Raw genomic sequence first — 23,850 nt, forward strand, 5'->3', positions numbered from 1 at the left:
CCTGAGCCCTCAGCAAAGATGGCCGCCACCACAGTGTCTGTTCCTGAGCCGGTGTTTGTTCCTGAGCCAGTGTCTGTTCCTGCCCATAACCCCATAGCCGCCCCCAAGGAAATTTGGAGGCCGCGCCGCGATTCTGGATAATCCTTTAAATAAACTGCATTTGGATCCTCTACCTTCGTGTCTCGGAGCAGTTTGTAACAGTAAACAATTTGTCTTTGACTTTATTTTGTTTTCTTTTTATATATGAGTACTTTGTATGTAAACTATTTAACCTGTAGTTAATAAAAATATATTGAAAAATGAATTGAAACTAAAAAGTTTTCAAAAAGTCACCTGCCAAAAGATTGAGCTGAACTGAACACGGAGAAGTCTTCTGTGACCTATTTACTGTAAGTATGAAAATTCAAATGCTTATGATTTAGGACAGATTTGACTTTAACCTTACTAACCTGATAATAATCAAAATTAGGTAAAAGGTGTTTAAAAATTGTGCACCATAAAACAATACATATGCACATATACATACACATACACATATACACAAGGCACACATAAGAAATAATGAGAAAATATTTTTATTGAGTTTAGCAGGGAATATTATATCATCTTCAAGCTCAGCACTTACTCAACCATAATCTGAACATGTTATTTGACTGACAGAAGCTCAGCTGTAGTATTAATGTAATAAAGAGAAAGTAAAAGACTCTATAACATCTCAGCATTTATTATTTATCATGCAGCTCAAAGCATTATGGGTAGAATCTCTCTACAATCTATCCTGCTTTATCAACACAGTTTCACTGATGATCGGATACCAACCCAAAACCCAGGATAGAGCGGTTGAGTGAATGTGGTCTGGACTGTGTGGATGAGGCTCATCATGTCAGAGACGCTGTAGAAGGACAGAGTTCCTGCACTGTGATCCACATACACTCCTATTCTACTGTGATCCACACACACTCCTGTTCTACTGTGATCCACATACACTCCTGTTATACTGTGATCCACACACACTCCTGTTCTACGGCTGATGGGCTTTACAGGGAGTTTAGTCTCTATGTTATTGTGTCTGAATGAGTAACTGGAGGAAGAGCAGAACAAACTCCAGGACTGATCATTAGATCCAAACACACACTCTTTACCCGATCCCTTCCTGCTGATGCTCTTATATGACACTGATATAAACACACGCTCACCACTCCACTCAATCTCCCAGTAACAGCGTCCACACACACTCTCTCTACACAACACCTGCCACACATAATCAAATCTGTCTGGATGATCAGGATACGACTGAAGCTTTGGGAAAGTGTAAGTAATCACTCTGTTCCTCTCAGACAGACGGAGGAGTTCATTCACTGTGTTCAGATCCAGATTGAGCTGATGGGAATCTGATGGAGATAAAACACATCAGAATCAGGAATTATGAATCTGTCTGATATTTTAATGTATCTAAACACTTCATGTTCAATATATCATCAGTGTCTCAGTACAGTTTACCAGATATCCTGTGCAAATCATCATTTATATGATCAACTCTAAATTTCTTCTGTCATGTTTTCTTTCACTTCTCCAGGAAGAACATGAACACACTCAGTGAGTTTTTCTGCTTGTTTTCTCAGTGACTTACATTGTAGGAAGTCGTTCCTGGTCCTGGGAACAATGTTGGAGAAAGTGACTGTGGAAATCAACAGACATGAAGAGTGTGATTATCATGTCAAGAGAAAATGATCCCTGCATCCGTTCCTAAGACATTTCTAATATGATCTTCTACATGATCTGAGATGATGGAGGATCATTTCTGAGAGCAGAATCTCCAGGACTTTACCTCTGTCAGAGATCTTCATCTCCTCTTTGCAGAAATCCTCCAGTTTGTCTCTCATCTGACGGACAGATTCTCTCACACCATCAAAAGAGGAGAGAGAACTGAAGGGATTGTCATTTACGTCAGTAGATTCAGGAGGAGCTGAGAGAGACTGGAAACTCTAGAGAAAACAGAAATCAAAGCTCATCACCTCCACACTTCCTCAATAACCTGCTCTACTGTCAGATTTGTGCGGTTCTTGTTGATCTTTAGTAACTCTCCTCAATCCAGCACTTTCACAGCATCAGCTTCATTCTTCTCATATTCATTATGTGACATCAGAGACACAAGTTCTAGCGTTTGCCATTTACACTAAATGTGAACGTCCTAGGAAATCAATTTAAGCTCAATATTAGCTTGAAAAATACATGATTTTAATTAGAAATACTGCGATCAGAAATCCAAATTTAGATTGTTTTGAAATTATATATTTAAAAATAAATTGGCAGAATAAACCAAATAATTAAAAATAAATTCCAGAAAATTCATAAAATCGAGAGGTCAGTAATAAACCAACATCTATCTCAAATTAAATATTTTAAATAATCATATTATTATCATGATCAAATGCATCAATCTCTATCTTAGCTGTATTATATAATGTAAATTGGACTCTAAAAAGTTAAATTACATTCTTTAATGGGAATGTCATTAAAGCTTTTGTTTTATTCACAGAATTAAAGGGCAAACTTTGCTAAATTCATTTTGTGTGATGGAAAGGCATTAATATGTGATATTTTTGTCTTTGTTAATTTAATTTACTATGAAACATGAAGTACTAAACAATATTTTATAACTTTTAATAAAGCACTTTAAGTTTTATTGAAAAAATAATAGGCTACTGTTGCATTATTGAAAGTAAAGAAACAATACTGTTGTATAATTAAATGAAATAATATAACATTTCTCATTTTATTCTAAACATTGTCCATTTATTTTTCGTTGAATATATCGTGTCTAGAGATTTGCTTTATTTAAAAGCACACTGAATTGATTTTGACATGGAGTGAATACAGAGCGAGGTTTTTTATTAGTGATCGGGCAGCGAGTGATGAGGAGAGAGAAATGATCAACTAGAAATCTCTATAGAAAATAAACTGGACAATCAATTTACTATAAATGAGTTTAGATTTGGATACTGTGCACTGGAACCTGTCAAACTTTCATTGCTAACAAACTACGCTGAACCACCGAATGCTAATGTTGTTCCTACAACCAATATGAGAGCAGAAAAAAAGAGTGAATGTACATCAGTTGGGAATCATTTCAATGTTAAGAAACAACTTATTTATATAAAGCCACTGAAATTACCCGGAACAATTTTTCCCAGGAACCTTTTCCGCCAGACCTGTTGCTGTCTGCGTTTCCACCGCAGCCTAAAATACCGTGAAGATTAGGCAAATAGTCCGGTGACGTAGGACTGCGCGCTACTTTACAGTTCTACCAGAAAGACTCGGGAGAATTATTTCAATAAACTGTACATTTATTGACAGCTCAGCAAGCTGATAATATACAAAGTCATTTGGCGTAGGCCCCGTCCGTAGTGCATAATCCGAGAGTATCGGATCTGCAATTCCTGCCTGAAGACGAAGGCAGGGGTGCAGCCGACCCCCCCGGGAGGTATGGACAGGACCATCCTGGTGGTGGTGGGGAGGATGGGGGTAATCGTCGCTTCAGTATCTGCGAACTCAAACATGTGTAAGTCTTCCCGGCAGAACTTATGCTAAAGCTTTCATTTCCCGCTGGATTTCATCCTCTGAATTTTAGGCTTAATAAAGCCTGAACCTCGTCGTCGGTCCATCTGTCGTATTTTTTAAACTACATTGTTGATTCGAATGGCAAACAACTGTTTGTTTTAAAAAATGGTGGTTGAAATAAAAATGCTGCGTGGAGTCAACCAATCAAACTGTAAATGTTAATATACGGAACTTTAGACATATTCGTACATCATTAACGGATACAGCAGCGATTACATTCCTGCACTCTATGATACTGGCTCATATTGAGTACTGTATCACAAGTTGGTCCTATACGAGTCATGCTGCTATTGGGCCAATCGAAGTATGCTACAAAAGAGCATTGAAAATATTAGACAAGAAACCTTCGTCATATCACCATTGTCAAATTTTAGATAAATATACGTTTTTAAACTTTGCTAATTTCAAATTATTTAAATCAGCCTGTCTAATCTACAAGGTTATACATGGTCTGGCGCCTCCACCATTGAGTCATTTTATTAAACAAAAGTCTAGCAGTGTTGCAGGGTCTCGAGTGACTAGAGTCGCTATGAGAGGTGATTGTGAATTGGCATTTAGGCGGACCGCCTTTTCACAGAACGTCCTGTCAAATCAGGGAGTGAGCTTCTGGAATAGTATTCCACTGTCAGTGAGGGAAAGCACAAGTCTTCCTACCTTTAGGAGTCATTTAAAAGTGTGGCTGAGGGACACACAAACATGTGATTATGTTTAGTGTAACCGCACTGGGTAGTACATTAACTCAAATGATATATAGGGAATTTTAATAATTAATCAGGAATATGATTAATATATATATCGCATATTACAGTTACATTAAATTATCTAAGTTGAAAATAGATCGATTGTATATATGAATAATCAATCACAACGAATTATAATTCCTCATTCATATATCAATAGTCCCATTTACAGATCGATTTTATGAGATAACCCTTAATGGAAATTTATGTAATTATCAAACAGTTGTTTGTCCAGCAAACGGCCGTAAGATTAACTTATCAACTTCTCAATAAAGTTATCACTTCTTATAATTTTAGGAAAAATAATAGTTTCTGGCCATGAAACTATTCTCCTGTCCTTATACAATTTAGGTTACTGAAAAGTAACAAAATCGTAAAGCTTTGTAGCTAGGATCAACATTTCATTGACTTCGTAATGTGAGCATTTTAGACAGAAGCAATCAAGAATATAATGGTTTTAATAATTGAACTAATAATACATCGAACTACAATTCACACAGAGTAAATACATGTATTTACAACAGAAACAAACAGACGAAAACATTACCAAACGAACACGAATTAAAAGAGGATGAGAGAGGAAGAGAAAATGAGAGAAAGAGTGAGAGAGGAATGAACGAGAGAAAGTGAAAGCAAAAATGTGCGATCAGAGAGAGAGATCACAGTATGGCAAAAATCACAGACAATGTAACCTTTGAGAGAGACAACAAGAAATCACATCAATCAAATCAAAAATCAATACTTGCATATGGTTCTCTTTGTATTTGCTGAGGAAAGAAGGCGCGTGTGCGAGCGGGGCGTGTTCTCTCGTGTCTTCCGGGGCGAGCAGACTCGCGGGAAGATTTAAAGGTTCACTGAAAGCGAAGTTACTAAAGAAATAATTCAGGCTAAGTTCATTTTCCCTCGTGGGTGTAAATGAACAAAGGAGAATATGAAAAACAAATGGAGATGAGAGCTCCCTAAGGAGCCATGGAACCAGACATTCTCTCAGACGAAGTGCACTTAGAAATTTCCTGAGTCGGTCTTTTATGGAAAAGAGGGGTTCACGCCTGCTTTGCATACGTAGACCAATCACTTTCAGAGGTTTCCGAGCGGGAGGAATTCTCTTTGTCTTGTCAGAAGAACTTCTTTGCATAGTTTATGATGGTATGAAATTTCGTCATTTCTACCCAGAAATATTGTACACACAGAACAATACATTTTACTGTAATCTCCTATGTATGAGTGGTTCAGTCAAAACAAGACGGTTAAACAGATACCAAGAATGAATTATAAAACAGCTAAGTATATAAAGTTACAATCAAATGCACGATTATAGGCATTTTACGTTTGATTAACACACGATAAAATTGCAGATACTCCAATTTGATATGGGAAGACATCTAAGCACAAAAGGGAATTACAGTTAATACATTTAAAAGGTACTTTTCTCTTTCCTTACAAGAATTCCAGCGAGCTGGGCTTTCCTGGAAATCCCAGTTGGGGTCATGAAAGTTTTATGACCTGGTTAGAGGTAAGGTTACAAAACCATGATTCTATTTGAGAACATTAATTAGGAGAAACATTTCCAAGTTACAAATCAGAAAATCATAACCATCGCATAACAGGGCTAACCAGTTATGCAACACACAAACCTATCAAATACATCTTAGTAATGACTTACATGATGAGTGTAAAGAAACGTTTGTGTGTGTGTGTATGGAATGTCTATAGAAAGTTTTGTTATCTCTCTGGCTTAGAGAAAGGGGGTTTGGAATTCTTTTAAGCTTTGCAAAGCTAGGAGATGCGGTGTCGTGTTGTTCTGGTTATCCTCCAAGGTGCAATAAACTGTCGCGAAAGACCATTTGTTGCAGACTAGCTGGAGCCAACACAGATGATTTGCATTCGGGGGTTCAGAGTGTGAAAGCAAGAAGGAATGTGCATTTGTGTTCAGATTCAACGAGCCATGATTCATTAATTCAGAACCAGCGAATGAACGATCTGCTCATCCGCTACATTAGTTAATCATTATCAGAGGTGGGTAGTAACGAAGTACATTTACTTCGTTACATTTACTTGAGTAGTTTTTTGGAAAAATTGTACTTTTAAGAGTAGATTTGAATGTGGGTACTTATTACTTTTACTCGAGTACATTTCTAATGAAAAAACTGTACTTTTACTTCGTTACGTTGGGCGACGTTCCTCTCGTTACTTTATTTTAATGCAATATGTGTTATTTTAATGCAATATGTGTTGTTAAATGCGTAAGTGCGATGTATCCTTTTTCTGGGCTTGAGCGATGCTCAATTCACAAATGAATCACTCTTTTGAGTCGATTCTGTTCAAAGACTTCATCAAATAAGTTGGCAGATCTGTCTAAATCGGTTCGCGAATCAGTTTGAATGAACTGTTCAGTTCCTGCACGCACTGAATCGTCTGAAGCGATTTCAATTCACACTCGACTCTGAGTCGTAACAGGAAGATTTAAGGACATCAAGAGCGTTGGATGAAGTGGCCGTGGACCTACAGTACAGTCAAGTGAGAGCAAATCTGCAAATGCATCAATATATTTGCCAGCGATGAAGATCTTCATTAGTTGAACATCTTCGTAAGCTGTCTGTGAATGAATGATTCCACAGGACGATATTCGATTTCATTTCACTCAGGTAATACATTTTACAACCAAACAGATTATTACGCCATGATAGCACTACTAGAAAGTATGACATTACCCGTTTTTTGGACATATACATTAATTTATACATTAAATAAGCTACCATTGCCCACCGTTTATGAACACCCGCCATCCCGCGGTAGTTTGTGTGTATTGTTGCGCAGTGGCGTGCGAACTCGACTTGAAAACGAATGCCTTTAATTGCCTGCCGTAGACAGTTAACCAGTTTAAACATGCTTGCAGAAATATACATTTGATTATATTTTGGAGAACCGACAGAAGAAGATCCGTCGATGTACTTTTTTTTTGTTTTTTTTTTGTTTTTTTTTGTGTGTTCAGATATTCAGTAGCAGCATGAGCGCGAGCACATGTGAAGAGTTTTAACTCTTTCTTCTCTGTGTCAATTGCATGCCTTTGAATGCAACACTCTGCAGATTCACTTTATTTCGACATTGTCTAATAATCCAAATGTAGTTGTATAAGTTACTATTATACAAACCAAAGGACAGGCAATGATTTTCTTTTTCGGGCTGCAGATGGGAGAAAATGCTTTTTGTTGCAAAGAGAGCCAATCTACTTATGAAAGTAATAGCCTAGTCATTTCAGAATCAGAATCAGAATCAGAATCAGAAAGAGCTTTATTGCCAAGTGTGCTTGCACCCACAAGGAATTTTTCTTGGTACTGAAGCTTCCAGTGCACATATACAAATACAAATACAACAAGAACATAGTAATACAAATTCTAAGAATGAAAATATATAAAAAATAAATAAAAATAGTATAAAAGTAAAAAAGTAGGGTCACAGTTGGGTTTAGTCTGAATAAACATTTACAGATTATGAACATATTTACAGTATTTTGAGTAGTATGAATAATATAAATATCACCTGAATTAGAGAATATTACACTAGACAGTGGGAGTCTAGCGCATGTTACAGATTATAAACATATTTACAGTATTTTGAGTAGTATGAATAATATAGATATAAATATCACCTGAGTTTATTGCACTAGACAGTGGGAGTATTGCACTTACAGGCATATGCTTTGGGGGGCATGTTAAGTGTTCAGAAGGGAAATGGCCTGTGGAAAGAAACTGTTCCTGTGCCTGGATGTTCTTGTGGCCAGTGATCTGTGTCGCCGTCCTGACGGTAACAGTTCAAACAGGGGGTGTCCAGGGTGAGTGGAGTCTGTGATGATTTTACCTGCTCTCTTCCTCACTCTGGAAGAGTACAGGTCCTGGAGGGTTGGCAGGGGGGCACCAATAATCCTCTCTGCAGTCCTCTCTGCAGTCCCTGTAGTCTCCTGATGTCCGATTTGGTAGCTGAACCAAACCAGACAGTGATGGAAGTGCTTAAGACAGACTCAATGACGGCTGAGTAGAACTGGATCAGCAGCTCCTGTGGCAGATTGAACTTCTTCAGCTGGCGAAGGAAGTACAGTCTCTGCTGGGCCTTTTTCACAATGGAGTCAATGTGATTTGCCCACTTCAGGTCCTGGGAGATGGTAGAGCCCAGGAACCTGAATGACTCCACTGCTTCCACAGTGCTGTTCATGATGGTGAGAGGGGGGAGTGCTGGGGTGTTTCTCCTGAAGTCCACGATCATCTCCACTGTTTTGAGCGTGTTCAGCTCAAGGTTGTTATAACTGCACCAGACAGCCAGCTGTTCAACCCCCAGTCTGTAAGCAGACTCATCACCTGATTCTGATTCTGATTCTGATTCTGATATAAAATCCGAAGTAAGTTACTCGCTACTTGAGTAGTTTTTTCATTGGATACTTTTTTACTCTTACTCAAGTAACTATTAAGATTATTACTTTTACTTTTACTTTGAGTACATATTTCTATAAGTACTTGTACTTTTACTTGAGTACAGTTTTTGGCTACTCTACCCACCTCTGATCATTATATATTAGACGTAAAACAGAGTTAGTGCATTACAAAAAGGGATACAATTATCAGTGCAATACGGGTTGTGCAATAAGAGTCAGTATAACATGGGTTGTGCAATAGGGGTCAGTGTAATGCGGATCAGTGCAATATAGAATGGTGTAATATGGGTCAGTGCAATAGTCAGGGCATGGGCAAAATTGTGGTTTGTGCAATACAGTCGATGCTTTCCTGTTTTCTATATGTCCTTTGTTGTCCACTCTTGTTGTTATTGTTTGTTCTAACATGATGTGATCACTGTTCTTGTCCTTGTCTCTCTGTATATAGTCTGTATATAGTGTCTCTGTATGTATTTATTAACTTGTGTGTAACACCAACCTGCCAGGGGATCTGCAGATGGAAATTAGCCTAAGGCTATAATCTGACATATTTACATTTGTGAAAATGTTCATTAATATGTATTGTCCCTTTTTTTTCAAATAAATAAATAAATCAAAATGCGGCATGAACTCAACAAATCAGCATGTTCAGCGCCCAAGTCCCACCCCCGAAAGTTCCTGAACTTTGAGAAAGTACTACCTCCCGGATACCCTGGTTCCTGTGGTGATCAATCAAAATGCGGCTTAATTTGTAAAAAAAAAAATATCAGTGCTTAGAAACGTTGCTATTTAGGTTTTGAGTGTGTAAGTTTTGGGAAGGGGCAAAATGTTCAGAAACGGCCCTGGTCTCATTGTAGACTTGAGTAGATTCGCTCAGGAAAAGCAGTTCAAAATCTATGAGCAGATTGAACATTATTTATAACTTTTGAGCAGTTAATGACACTTAAATTCACAAGGACTCTTAGGACACGATCCCAAGGTCATGTTTTGTGTGGTTTCAGTATGTTGAAGCATTGCTAATATACAGACTTCATGTTTAGGGTCTTCATGGTCAAATTCATCAACATGTTAAAGGTAAACAATTATGAAAATACTATCAATTCTGTCAAGTTTTAAAATCATCTGATGCAACTTTGATGAATATTACTCAAATTGCTCCCATCAAGTTCACGGATTTCACCATTATATGAGAAATCAGAAGGAAAAATGAGGTCAAAAAGTTCAAATGTGAGTGAAGATGATCAGATGAGAGTCTGACTTATGATTATATAATAACCGAACACACAGATCAACACTTCAGTCAGCGGCTTGTTCTGTTCACATGAAATGTTTCTCTGTGAGTCTACTGCTCTTGTCCACTATGATCCTGGGCCCGTATATATAAAACTTCTCAGAAATGCTCTTAAGAATAGTCTCAAGCTTTGACTTAAGTGTCACAAAATTCGTAGAAAAAAGTAGGACTCCGACTTCGAGTCGGAGACTTTTATAATGAAGCTAAAAGCAACTTTCAGCAAAGTCTAAAGGTCGTTGCACACTGAGTCCGAAAATTCGTATGCGTTAGTGGTGGGCCGTTATCGGCGTTAACGTGCTGCGTTAACGTGAGACTCTTATCGCGCGATAAAAAAAATATCGCAATAATCTATTCTCAAAGTTGGGTTGGGAGCTGGCTCTATACTACACAAGCTATGATGACGCAATCTACTCGCGGCCGCGAGGTACACCCGGCTGCAACGCATCATATTCATCGTCATCTTAAGTAAACACGGCTGAAAGTGAAAGCTGGTGAAAAAGATCGGTGCAACATACATTATTTGGACTTGGTTTGGATTTAAGCCGTCCGACGAGCAGCAGCAAACTCAGGCCCGGATTGGCTAATCGGGAGCACCGGGAGAATTCCCGGTGGGCCGGTCTGTTTTATTGGCCAGGAGGGCCAGTGTTGTCATGTCACTGGTTTGAATGCTTTCCCTATAGGCTCCAGTCATAGCGCAGCCCCACAATTTTTTGTATTATTATTTTCTCGCAGCCCCACAAAAAAAATAATGGCACTTTGTTAGAGATGTGCTAACAAAAAATAAGAGATACAAAACGAGGATATAGCCTAGGCGCAAAGGCGGCGCTGAAAAGTCCAGAATAATAAAACATCTTTAGAAACTGAAGCGGCCAAATAGCCTACGAGTCAGGGCCGTACCGACCATTGAGGTCTCCGAGGTCCGGACCTCGGTAATTTTTCCTGAGTGTATAATGAACGTTGTGAAACGTTGTGCCCGCTCTGATAACAGTAACTTTCTCAAATGTTTACAAAACAAGCGGGAACCCAGTGTGCCTGTATCTTTCTCTATTGCTGTTCTGTTACATGATAGAAAGTCTAAGGCCTTCAATAGCCGTACAGCAAACCCAACTAATCTGGTGCCTATTACACGTCAAACTAATATTGCTGTGGGGAAAAGTAAGTCTCTGAAGTTAGCTCTTTTAAACATTCGCTCACTTAAAAATAAATCACTTCTAGTCAACGACTTAATAACCACAAACAACCTGGATTTTATGCTTCTAAATGAAACCTGGCTAGAAGACAACTGCAGTGCAACAATCCTCAATGAAGCAGCCCCTCCTAACTTTACTTTTATGAGTGTCTGCAGAGCTGTTAGGAGAGGTGGGGGTCTAGCTGCTCTTTTTAAAGATATCTATCAATGTAAGCAAATATCATTTGGGAATTACTTGTCTTTCGAATATCTGGGTACTGTGTTAAAAGGTGCTCCACGCATTTTACTTTTCATTATTTACAGGCCTCCAAAATACTCTCCAGCCTTCGCTGAGGACTTTACAGAACTGTTATCAACAATTACCTCAGCGTTTGACTGTTTTGCCATTGCTGGAGATTTTAACATCCATATAGATAATGCAGAAAACAATATGGCAAAAGAAATCAGAACTGTTTTAAAAACTTTTGATCTGACTCAGCATGTACATGGACCCACACACAATCGTGGACACACTTTAGATTTACTTATCAGTAAGGGTCTAAACATTTCATCGATTGTTATTAAGGATGTAGCACTGTCTGATCATTTCTGTATTTTCTTTGATATATTGATCTCTCCTGCCACTGAAGCTAGATCTGTGTCTGTCAAGAAGAGATGCTTAAATGAGAACACTGGTGTCCTATTTATGAAGGCTATATCTTTAACACCAAGCATATCTGCAGACTCTGTTGATTTTCTCCTTGATTCTTTTAACTCAAAAGTTAAAGGTGTAATTGATGATATTGCTCCTGTGAAAGTCAGGAAGAAGAGTGGCAGACAAAAGGCACCTTGGAGAAACTCAACAGCAGTGCAAAATATGAAAAGACAATGCAGAAAAGCAGAGCGCATGTGGCGGAAGACAAAACTTGTAGTCCATTATAACATCTACAAAGACAGCCTTCATGCTTTCAATATGGAACTAGGCAAAGCTAGACAGACTTTCTTCTCAAATATTATAAACAGCAATTTAAACAACACACGCACTCTTTTTGCTACTGTAGAGAGACTGACAAACCCCCCAAGCCAGATTCCCAGTGAAATGCTCTCAGACAGCAAGTGCAGTGAGTTTGCCTCTTTCTTCTCTGAGAAAATCAATAATATCAGAAAGGTGATCAGCACATCCTTGACTTGCGCTGGGGTCAGACAGATCAAACCACCTGAGAAAGTAGTTACTATGTCTGATTTCAAAGAAATTGATGGCAAAATTTTGGAAGAAACCGTACAGCACCTTAAAACATCAACCTGCGCTCTTGACACACTTCCCACATCTTTTTTCAAAAGTGTGTTAAACAGTCTAGAAGCAGATCTTCTAGAAGTGGTAAATGCTTCACTTCTCTCTGGTAGTTTCCCAAACTCCCTGAAAACTGCAGTTGTCAAGCCCCTCCTGAAAAAGAGCAATCTGGATAAGACCATATTAAGCAACTATAGACCGATCTCAAATCTTCCTTTCATAGGCAAGATCATTGAAAAAGTTGTCTTCAATCAGCTGAACAAATTCTTATGCTCGAATGGATACTTTGACAATTTTCAATCTGGTTTCCGACCGCACCACAGCACAGAGACAGCGCTCATAAAGATAATAAACGATATTCGCTTAAATACTGATTCAGGCAAATTATCAGTGCTGGTACTACTCGACCTCAGTGCTGCATTTGACACTGTCGATCACAACATACTTCTGGACAGGCTGGAAAACTGGGTGGGGCTTTCTGGGATAGTCCTAAAATGGTTCAGGTCATACTTAGATGGGAGAGGTTATTATGTGAGTATAGGAGACCATAAGTCTGAGTGGACATCCATGACATGCGGAGTCCCTCAAGGCTCAATTCTTGCGCCACTCCTGTTCAACCTGTATATGCTCCCAATGAGCCAAATAATGAGAAAGAACCAAATTGCTTACCACAGCTATGCAGACGACACACAGCTCTACTTAGCCCTATCGCCCAACGATTATAGCCCCATTGACTCCCTGTGCCAATGCATTGATGAAGTCAACAGTTGGATGTGTCAAAACTTTCTTCAGTTAAACAAAGACAAAACTGAAGTCATTGCGTTTGGAAACAAAGATGAAGTTCTCAAGGTGAACGCATACCTTCACTCTAGGGGTCAAACAACCAAAAATCAAGTCAGGAATCTTGGTGTGACACTAGAGTCAGACCTTAGTTTCAGTAGTCATGTCAAAGCAATAACTAAATCAGCATACTATCATCTGAAAAATATTGCAAGAATTAGATGCTTTGTTTCCAGACAAGACTTAGAGAAACTTGTGCATGCTTTCATCACCAGCAGGGTGGATTATTGTAATGGACTCCTCACTGGCCTTCCCAAAAAGACCATAAGACAGTTGCAGCTCATACAGAACGCTGCCGCCAGGATTCTGAGCAGAACCAGAAAATATGAACATATCACACCAGTCCTCAGGTCTTTACACTGGCTCCCAGTTAAATTTAGGATTGATTTTAAAGTATTATTACTGGTATATAAATCATTCAATGGCCTAGGACCTCAATACATTGCAGATATGCTCACTGAATATAAACCGAACAGATCACTCAGATCATTAGGATCATATCAGCTAGAAATACCAAGGGTTCACTCTAAGCATGGTGAGTCCGCTTTTAGCTATTATGCCAGCCGCAGCTGGAACCAGCTTCCAGAGGAGATCAGACGTGCTCCTACTGTAGTCACATTCAAATCCAGACTCAAAACACATCTGTTTAACTATGCATTTACTGATTGAGCACTGTGCCAATGTTCGTCCGACTGTTTGTACTGTATTTTATTTTTTATTTTTCTAAACTGTTTTAATTATTCTTATTTCTTTTTATTATTTTAATTTCTTCTATGTAAAGCACTTTGAATTGCCATTGTGTATGAAATGTGCTATATAAATAAACTTGCCTTGCCTTGCCTTGCCTTGAAATAATTGCCTAATATTAACTCTAATTTGGTGCTGCAATGATTCGCATATCGCGACGATAAACGACCTCATCATCTGAGCTGCTTCAGCACTCAAACACCGCTCGTCGGCAATGGCAAAATGTTTGAGATGACCGATCAAAGCAAGCGGGATTTATGTTCACAGAAGCGCGAGCCGCGGCCGCGCGCAAATCCCAACGCGACGCTTCACGAGATAAGGTGCAAGTGGCTAAACTAAACAGCTGTTTTACGATAGAAATTTTAAACGACCGACATAAATAATCACTTTGCAAAGACTGTATCAATCTAAGCTCAGCTTCAGGAAGGGGAGATTTACAGGTAAAGATAAAGAGACTGAGAGAAGAAAAACGAGAGAAGGAGATGGAGATGAGAGAGGAGAGCAGGTAGAGCAATAGCCTATTACATACTGTGCCCATAATGAGAATAACTTTATTACAATGGATTCATATTTAACACAGATGTTCTTTGCCAATGACAGTGGAAAAATAATATGCCCCCGAACCCCCTAGCAAGATCACTTTTGGGACCTCTGTATTTAGAAAACCCTGTGTACTGATATTGCACTGAATAGAACATTATATTTTTGAAAAATACAATGAATTACAAGGCTGTACAGAACAGTGCACTATTGCAGACGGCTCAATCCCAGTTCACCCTTTGCCCTTTCCCCTACCCCTTGGCCCTTGACCCCTCCGTTTTGCGCGTTCCTGTGAAGGGGTAGGGTTGTCTCGATTCTCTTTTGGTTGGAGGGGCAGCACTAGGGGTAGGGGGAAGGGCCAGATAGCCCTTGAAAGATTGGGCCTTATATACTGAGGGTTTAATTACATTATTTTAGTCAGTCGGGAACTAAAGTGGGCCGGTCTAAGGCATGAAACTCCAGGGCTGAAAATGAGTCCCACTCCGGCCCTGAGCAAACTACATAGACAGAGTGTGTGGGGTAGCCTAACAGTTCGGTAAGTTAACACATGACTAATCCCTTCTACCACCTCAAATTCAAAACGAAAGATATGATATCACTGAATATCAGCGCGCGCGTATTATTCCCAATATATCTTAGTGGTGTAGCACATAATATCTGTCTGCGCCCGATTTTAAGAATCGTTATTGTGTTTCTTTTTAACTGAAAAGACATCAGTTAGACAATATTCTAATTTTAAATTTGGGGTTTCATAAACTCCAAGCCATAATAAACATTAGACCTACTTAAGGTTTGGAAACAGGAAACAGGAGATGAGCCCCTGGTCTAATGCGCCACCTGGCTTGAGAAACCCGTTCTCAAAGACTTACTTTTATAGTCATTATTTGGGTAGCACACATATTCTGAATGCCTTCGGCAGAATTCAAATGAGCCATTTTAATCTAGATTAATCTAGATTAATTTCAAAATTAATCTAGATTAAAAAAAATAATCTATGCCCACCTCTAGTTTCTTCGTATTCGTGATTCGGTGGCTCTGAATTGTCAAAACACCATTCAAAATGCTTGCTACTGATGCGAAAAACGATCCAATTTTTTTATGACGGACGAAAGCTTTGAAATTATACACACTGAAAGCACCTAAGAATCAGTCTTAATTTCCGCGAATTTCGGACTCACCAATAGTGAGCCTGCAAGGGTGAGGTCACTGCAGCATGACACCAATTATTTAATGTAATTATAATAAAATCAGTTAATTAAGACACGAAATTTTTTATATAATAATTATTTTTTTTAATTATAATTTGCATTATAATCAAGTCTAGTTTCAAATATAATTCTTTTGAAGTGTTGGTGCTTAATATAGCAATATATAGTGTAAATGATAAATCACGTTTGAGATTTGTGCTGGCTACTGTATACAGGCCACCAGGGCACCATACAGACTTTATCAAAGAATTTGCTGACTTTCTATCAGAGTTAGTACTGGCTGCAGATAACGTCCTAATTGTTGGTGATTTTAATATACATTTAGATAACGAAAAAAGATGCATTGGGACGGAGACATTTAAAGACATTGTAAACTCTGTTGGAGTTAGACAACACATGTCAGGACCTACTCATTGTCGTAAATCATACTCTAGATCTAATATTATCACACAGAATAAATGTTGATGCCATTGAAATTCTGCAGCAGAGCGATGACATCTCAGATCATTATCTGGTCTCGTGTAAACTTCATTTAGCCAAGGCTGCAAAGTCGACTCTGTGTTATAAATATGTTAGACCTATCACTTCTGCCACTAAAGATTGCATTATTAATAATCTTCCTGATCAGTTTCATCATCTCAGCACCCCAGATAGCTTAGAAGAACTCGATATTGCGACAGAAACTTTTAACTCTCTCTTTTCCAGCACTTTAGACACAGTTGCTCCGTTGCGCTTAAAGAAGATTAAAGAAAATAGTCCAACACCGTGGTACAACGAGCACACTCAGGCCCTTAAGAGAGCCGCCACAAAAATGGAGCGCAACTGGAAGAAAACAAAACTAGAGGTATTTCGAATTTCATGGAAGGAGAGCTCGATTACATACAGAAAGGCCTTAAAAGCTGCTAGGTCTGCTTATTTTTCAACCCTATTAGAAGAAAATAAACAAAACCCTAGGTATTTATTTGAAACAGTGGCTAAACTAACGGAAAATAAAGCTTCAAGCCCAGAAGTTTCCAAGCAGCACAGCAGTAATGACTTTGTGAACTTCTTCACTTATAAGATTGATAATATCAGGGAGAAAATTAGCAACTGTCTACTACAGTATCGCATCAGGCAGTGCATTTTAGTCTCCCTGAGGAAAAATTCATTCATTGCTACAGAAGAGGAAGAATTTGTTAAACTCGTTCATCTAAATCTACAACATGTATATACCCCTATACCGACTAAGCTATTGAAAGAGATGCTTCCAGAGGTCATAGATCCTCTTGGTAAATGGACCATTTATATTTATTTATATAGCGCTTTCACAGACCTATAGCCACCAAAGCGCTTTACATATAGCCTCACATTCACCCATGGCGGTGTCAGCCATGCAAATCGCCATCCAGCTCGTCGGGAGCAGCTAGGGTTAGACACTTGGTCAGGTGGAACCGGGGATTGAACCACCAACCTTCCGGTTTGTAGACAACCTTACTGACCCACTGCCGCCCACAATAAATTTCTCTTCTTAATATCATAAACCACTTGTTAAAAAAACGCAACTTGATCGTACAGAATTTGTCAATTACAGGCCGATCTTGAATCTACCTTTTCTGTCAAAGATATTAGAAAAAACTGTATCCTCACAACTATGTTCCTTTCTAGAAAGAAATGATATCCGTGAAGATTTTCAGTCAGGATTTAGACCGTACCATAGTACTGAGACTGCTCTCATTAGAGTCACAAATGATTTGCTCTTATCATCTGATCGTGGTTGTATCTCTCTATTGGTGTTACTCGATCTTAGTGCTGCATTTGACACTATTGGCCACAACATTCTTTTAAATAGATTCGAAAATTATGTTGGCATTAGTGGAATTGCATTAACATGGTTTAAATCATACTTATCTGACCGTTATCAGTTTGTAGCAGTAAATGAAGAGATGTCTTATCGATCACAAGTTCAGTATGGCATACCACAAGGCTCAGTACTAGGACCACTGCTGTTCACTCTGTACATGCTACCATTAGGAGATATCATTAGGAAGCATGGCATTAGTTTTCACTGTTATGCCGATAATACTCAGCTCTATATTTCTTCACGCCCTGACGAAACTTACAAATTCACAAAATTAACGGAATGAACAGCTGATATAAATAATTGGATGACTAGTAATTCCCTACTACTTAATTCTGAAAAAACAGAGATTCTAATTATTGGACAAAAACTTCCTCATGTAATAACCTAGAATACTGTCTAACACTTGATGGCTGCTCTGTCTTCGTCGTCGGTTAAGAACCTGGGTGTGCTCTTTGATACCAATCTTTCATTTGAAAGTCACGTGTCTAGTATCTGTAAAACCACATTTTTCCATCTTAAAAATATATCTAAATTACGCCATATGCTCTCATTGACAAATGCAGAACAATTAGTTAATGCGTTCATGACATCAAGGCTAGATTATTGTAATGCTCTACTGGGTGGTTGCCCTGCACGCTTCATAAACAAACTACAGCTAGTTCAAAACGCAGCAGCTCGAGTTCTTACCAGAACCAGGAAGTATGACCATATTAGCCCAGTTCTGTCAACACTGCATTGGCTCCCTATTAAACATCGTAAAAATTTAAAAATATTGCTGATTACTTACAAAGCACTAAATGGTTTAGCTCCGCAGTACTTGAGCGAGCTCTTAACGCATTATAATCGTTCACGTCTATTGTGATCTTAAAATTCCGGACAGTTGATAATACCTAGAATATCAAAATCGACTGCTGGCGGTAGATCCTTTTCCTATTTAGCACCAAAACTTTGGAACAGTCTTCCTTACATTGTCAGGGAAGCAGACACACTCTGTCAGTTCAAATCTAGATTAAAAACACATCTCTTTGACCTAACATACACATAACTCATTATAGACTTTTAAAATTCAATGTTAGGCTGCATAGATTAGGTCAGTTGGAACCGGGAACACTTCCCATAAATCCTGATGTACTCGTTACATCATAAGAAGAATGGCGTCTACGCTAATATTAGTCTCTCTGTTTATCCCGAGGTTTGCCGCAGTCCCCCGGATCCAGGCTGTATCCAGATCTGATGAAGGACCTGCGCCTGGATGCGACCACAGCGCAGCCCTGAAATATCAACTAGTCTCTCCCCTGTGAAGGCCTCCCTCCCCTCCCTTTACCTCTATACAGATAAAGCGTTGTCGGGATAATTCCAGTTTGCGTGGCTACATGGAAGCGATAAAAATTCTGTGTTATTAATTTTAAGGCCAGACAAGTAGTATGTTGAGGGTTGATTTTTAGGGAAGGACTACACGCCTGCACACATATATTCGAACGCACATATCTATAGACTGAACTCGTAATACACATGTGCACGTCATCAGTGTTCTCACTGGTTCGCGTTTTTGAAGTTTGCGCAGAAAGAACTTAAAAGTTTTCTGGTAAAACGGTGTCGTGTTAGCGGCCCCCAAGTTAATAACTAATAATCGTTGCAACGGAAGTGAATCAATCAAACTAACTTTAGCTGGACAATAACTTTATTCTAGAGCTGCTATAAAGCCAAAACACTTTACTTTAATTTCCTATTATCAATGTAAAGCTGCTTTGGAACAATCTACATTGTTAAAAGCGCTATATAAATGAAGATGACTTGACTTGACTTGATATGTCTCCTCATTTATAGTTGGATCAATTATGCGAACATGAGTTCCATCAATGTAATCCTCATAAAAGTGGCTTGATTTTGCTGCAAGATTTGAAGATCAGTTGGAAAGTCAATGAACTGCCATACAGTAGTGGCCAAAAGTGATGTCCAGCAAAGGAAAACTGACAGATTCACCCTTTATTCAAATAGTATTAAAACGTGTTAAAGATTTTGTAAGCATATTGTGTTTGAAGTCTGCTGTTTATTTATGATAACACAGTGAAACATGCCAAATTGTACTGATGTAATTTTTAGCCAGGCTGTCATACAAAGAAATTATGAACACATGAAAAAACGAGAGGACGATGAAATATTAACAACTGACTATGTTCATTTCTGCAGTTAGAGCATCGATTTGTAGAGTGGGAGAAGCTATTCAATTTCTTAAAGTTCTATTACAAAAAGAATACCTTGATGATCAAGCTTTTATCGTTTGATCAACTCTGTCATCATTTAACTCCAATACATTATGGGGCCTTTTTTAACGATCTAAGCTCATGGTCTAAAGCGCACCGCGCAAGTGCACTTAGTGTCCGAATCCACTTTTGCTAGTTTAACGCCGGGAAAAATGGTCGGCGCTCCCGGCGCATGGTCTAAAAGGGTCGTCCCTATTCTCTTAATGAGTAATAGTAAAAGTTTTGGGGGCGTAACGTGCAATAAACCAATCAGGGTCTCATCTCCCATTCCCTTTAAAAGCCAGTTGTGTTCGCGCCATGGCGGATTCGCTATTTACATGGAGGAATTTGCAAGCGGAAAAACTGAACGGTTTTCTAGCGAGGAAACGGATCTGCTCGTGTGCGAGGTTAAAGCGCGCAAGCAAACCATCTACGGGACAAAGTGTTTGCGCGTTGTGGATCCGCCTATAGGCACATATTAGTAACGCGCTCTTTAAATAACAAAAAATATATTGTCCTGTTCTTCTCGATCTCTGTTACCTGCAGGAAATGTATGTGATCCTGTGTGTGTGAAAGCTGCTCCAGCTCAGCGACTCTCCTCCTCAGATCATTGATCTCCTGCTCCAGTCGCTCCAGTCGTTCTTCAGCTCGACTCACTGCAGTCTTTTCCTGATCTCTGATCCGCTGTGTCGCCTCAGAGCGGCTTCTCTCAATGGAGCGGATGAGCTCAGTGAAGATCCTCTCACTGTCCTCCACTGCTGTGTGTGCAGAGCGCTGTTAGGACACACATCACAATCACACAGTGAGCTTCAGTGAGTCCTGACTGAGACTTCTCAAACTTCTCTTCTTCTCCAGACTCACCTTATGAGCCTCTACAGCCTCTCTCAGCTGCTGAAGATCTTTCTCTCTCTGCTGGATCCTCTGCTGGAACGAACTCTGCGTCTCCTTCAGCTGCTTCTGCAGCACAAACCAATAACACAGATGGCACTTTATAATGTCACTATATCATCATGTGAAGAGTTTTTTGCAAAAAAAGTTTGTGTTGATAAATGTTTACGATTTTCACCATATTTTCTGTTAAGATAACATGAAAATATGAAAGTCCACTTGCAGCTGCTGTTCACTTCTGTGACGTCTGCAGTGTGAATGATGTTTCCTGATCATATGGTGCCAATATAAATAGTGTCAACATTATTTAATCAGTGTGTAGTTTCATACCTGTTTCTCTGTCCTCTGTGCTGCAGCTGATACAGTGTCGTGGTTTTTATGTTCGTCCATCGTACACAGCACACATATAAACTTCTGGTCAGTGCGACAGAAAACCTCAAGGAGTTTATCATGTGTTTGGCAGATCATCTCCTGCAGTCGTCCAGTGGCATCAGTCACTTTATGTGGCTTACGGGAGTGAAATTCCTCATGACGGTCAAAATGAGTTTGACAGTAAGACTCCAGACACAGCAGACAGGACTTGACGGCTTTGTGTTTTCTTCCAGTACAGACGTCACACTGCACATCTCTAAATCCAGCGTAACAGTCAGCAGGAAGTTTAGTCTTCTTCAGTTTCTCCACCAGTTCAGCCAGCATGGTGTTTTTAGCTAAAGCAGGTCTTGGCCTGAAGGTCTGTCTGCACTGAGGGCAGCTGTAGACTCTCCTCTGATCCTCCTGATCCCAGCAGCCTGTAATACAGTTCTTACAGTAACTGTGTCCACAGGACGTGGTCACTGGATCCTTCAGGAGATCCAGACACACTGAACACATGAACTCATCCTGAGAAAATCTGGCTTCTGCCATTTTACTGCATGAATACTGAGACACAAACACACAACAGCTCAACTGCACTTTAGTCTCTTTCCCAAACTCTTCCTGCTTCCTGGTTCTGTGTTTGAGTGACGTGTGCAAAACAGGTTTATCAAGTCTATAAACCATCATAAAGTCATAAAATCTGAGTTCAGATTCTACAACAGTAAATGCAAAAACATTCACTGTAAACCCTAATGTTCAAAATAATTAATTGGTTTGAGAATGGTTAATATAAATTAAATATATTAGTTATCTTTTATGATTATTTAGAAAAGAAAGCTTTTGTCACGTAACGGATGAATATAAGACGAGGATTCAAATGCAGAGGAATTTATTGATGACATGCAGACAGGGTAACAAACTCAAAAAACACAGAGCTCCAGGAACACGCAACAAGGACAACGAACCAGCACAAGACTACAAACACAAGGAGACTAAATAAGGGAACAAACAAAGGAGGGTAACGAGATACACAGGTGGGACAAATTAACCAATAATCAGATAACAAGATGGGAAGGGCTAGACAATCGACACGAGCACATGGCCCAAAATAACAAAACACCCATGTGCATAACAAGACAGGACAGGCATGTGACATTACCCCCTCCCTACGGAGCGGCTACCAGACGCTCCATAAGACCAGGGCGGGACGGGAGGGACAGACCAGGGCGGGACGGGAGGGACAGACCAGGGTGGAACAAGGGGAATGGACAGTTCAGAAGGCACACAACGTTCGGGAGACCAGGGCAGAGCAGACAGTCCATCTTGCGGCCAAGGCGGGGACGATAGTCCATCTTGCGGCCAGAGCGGAGACGACAGTCCATCTGGCGGCCAGGGCGGAGACTCTCCCTCGGGCGGCCAGGGCGGAGACTTTCCCTTGGGCGGCCAGGGCGGAGACTTTCCCTCGGGCGGCCAGGGCGGAGATTTTCCCTCGGGCGGCCAGGGTGGAGACTTTCCCTCGGGCGGCCAGGGCGGAGACGACCCTTCAGGAGGCCAGGGAGGAGACGACCCTTCAGGAGGCCATGGCACAGGAACAGACACCAGCTCAGGCACTGGAACAGACACCACCGGTTCAGGAACTGGAACAGACACCACCGGCTCAGGAACTGGAACAGACACCACCGGCTCAGGAACTGGAACAGACACCACCGGCTCAGGAACTGGAACAGACACCACTGGCTCAGGAACTGGAACAGACACCACCGGCTCAGGAACTGGAACAGACACCACCGGCTCAGGCACTGGAACTGACACCGGCTCGGCGGCGGCCATCTTGTCCAAAGACACAGGCTCGGCAAACGTGACGTGAACAGTCTCTGTGGCGGCCATCTTGTCCGAAGACACAGGCTCGGCAGACGTGACGTGAACAGTCTCTGTGGCGGCCATCTTGTCCGAAGACACAGGCTCGGCAGACGTGACCTGAACAGTCTCTGGCTGGGCAGACATGACGGATCTCTGGGGTGGTGCAGGCAGTGCGAGCAGCTCGGGCGGCGCGGGCAGAGCAAGACGCCTGGGCGGCGCGGGCAGAGCAAGACGCCTGGGCGGCGCATCAGGGACGGCAGTCACCTCCGGGATGGCCTCCGGATTAGGAGCCGCCGGACAGGTCATTGAGGAGGCCTTTCTCTTCCTCCTCCGACTCCGGACCACCGGAACTGGGACCACCGGAACTGGGACCACCGGACTCGGGACCACCGGACTCGGGACCACCGGGACTGGGACCACCGGAACAGGGACCATCGGAACTGGGACCACTGGACTCGGGACCATCGGACTCGGGATCACCGGAACTGGGACCACCGGAACTGGGACCACCGGAACAGGAACCACCGGAACAGGAACCACCGGAACAGGAACCACCGGAACTGGCATGGAGGAAGTCTTCCTTCTCCTCCTCCGTTTCGGGACCACCGGACTCGGGACCACCGGAACTGGAACCACCGGACTCGGGATCACCGGAACTGGGACACGACACGAGCACGAGCCCAAAATAACAAAACACCCATGTGCATAACAAGACAGGACAGGCATGTGACAGCTTTAGCGTAAGTTCTGCTGGGAAGACTCAATTGTTACATCACTTATTACCTTCTCATCTAAC

General features: G+C 40.6%; 1 protein-coding gene across 1 annotated transcript in view; it reads right to left on the reverse strand.

Annotated features, from left to right (window-relative positions):
• Window positions 1-566: 566 nt before the first annotated feature.
• The window catches only part of LOC311297888 (uncharacterized protein), a 42,478-nt gene continuing 19,194 nt past the window's right edge, over window positions 567-23,850 (reverse strand). The window contains exons 10-16 of the mRNA XM_084420363.1: window positions 23,197-23,404; window positions 21,171-21,867; window positions 20,814-20,909; window positions 20,493-20,726; window positions 1,829-1,985; window positions 1,631-1,678; window positions 567-1,391 (exon numbers count right to left, since the gene is read on the reverse strand). Coding sequence (XP_084276489.1) covers window positions 787-1,391; window positions 1,631-1,678; window positions 1,829-1,985; window positions 20,493-20,726; window positions 20,814-20,909; window positions 21,171-21,867; window positions 23,197-23,404 — 2,045 coding nt within the window. The 3' untranslated portion in view covers window positions 567-786. The remainder of the gene's footprint in view (window positions 1,392-1,630; window positions 1,679-1,828; window positions 1,986-20,492; window positions 20,727-20,813; window positions 20,910-21,170; window positions 21,868-23,196; window positions 23,405-23,850) is intronic.

This window comes from Rutilus rutilus, assembly GCF_951802725.1.
Source record: "Rutilus rutilus genome assembly, chromosome: 10".
Lineage (NCBI taxonomy): Eukaryota > Metazoa > Chordata > Actinopteri > Cypriniformes > Leuciscidae > Rutilus > Rutilus rutilus.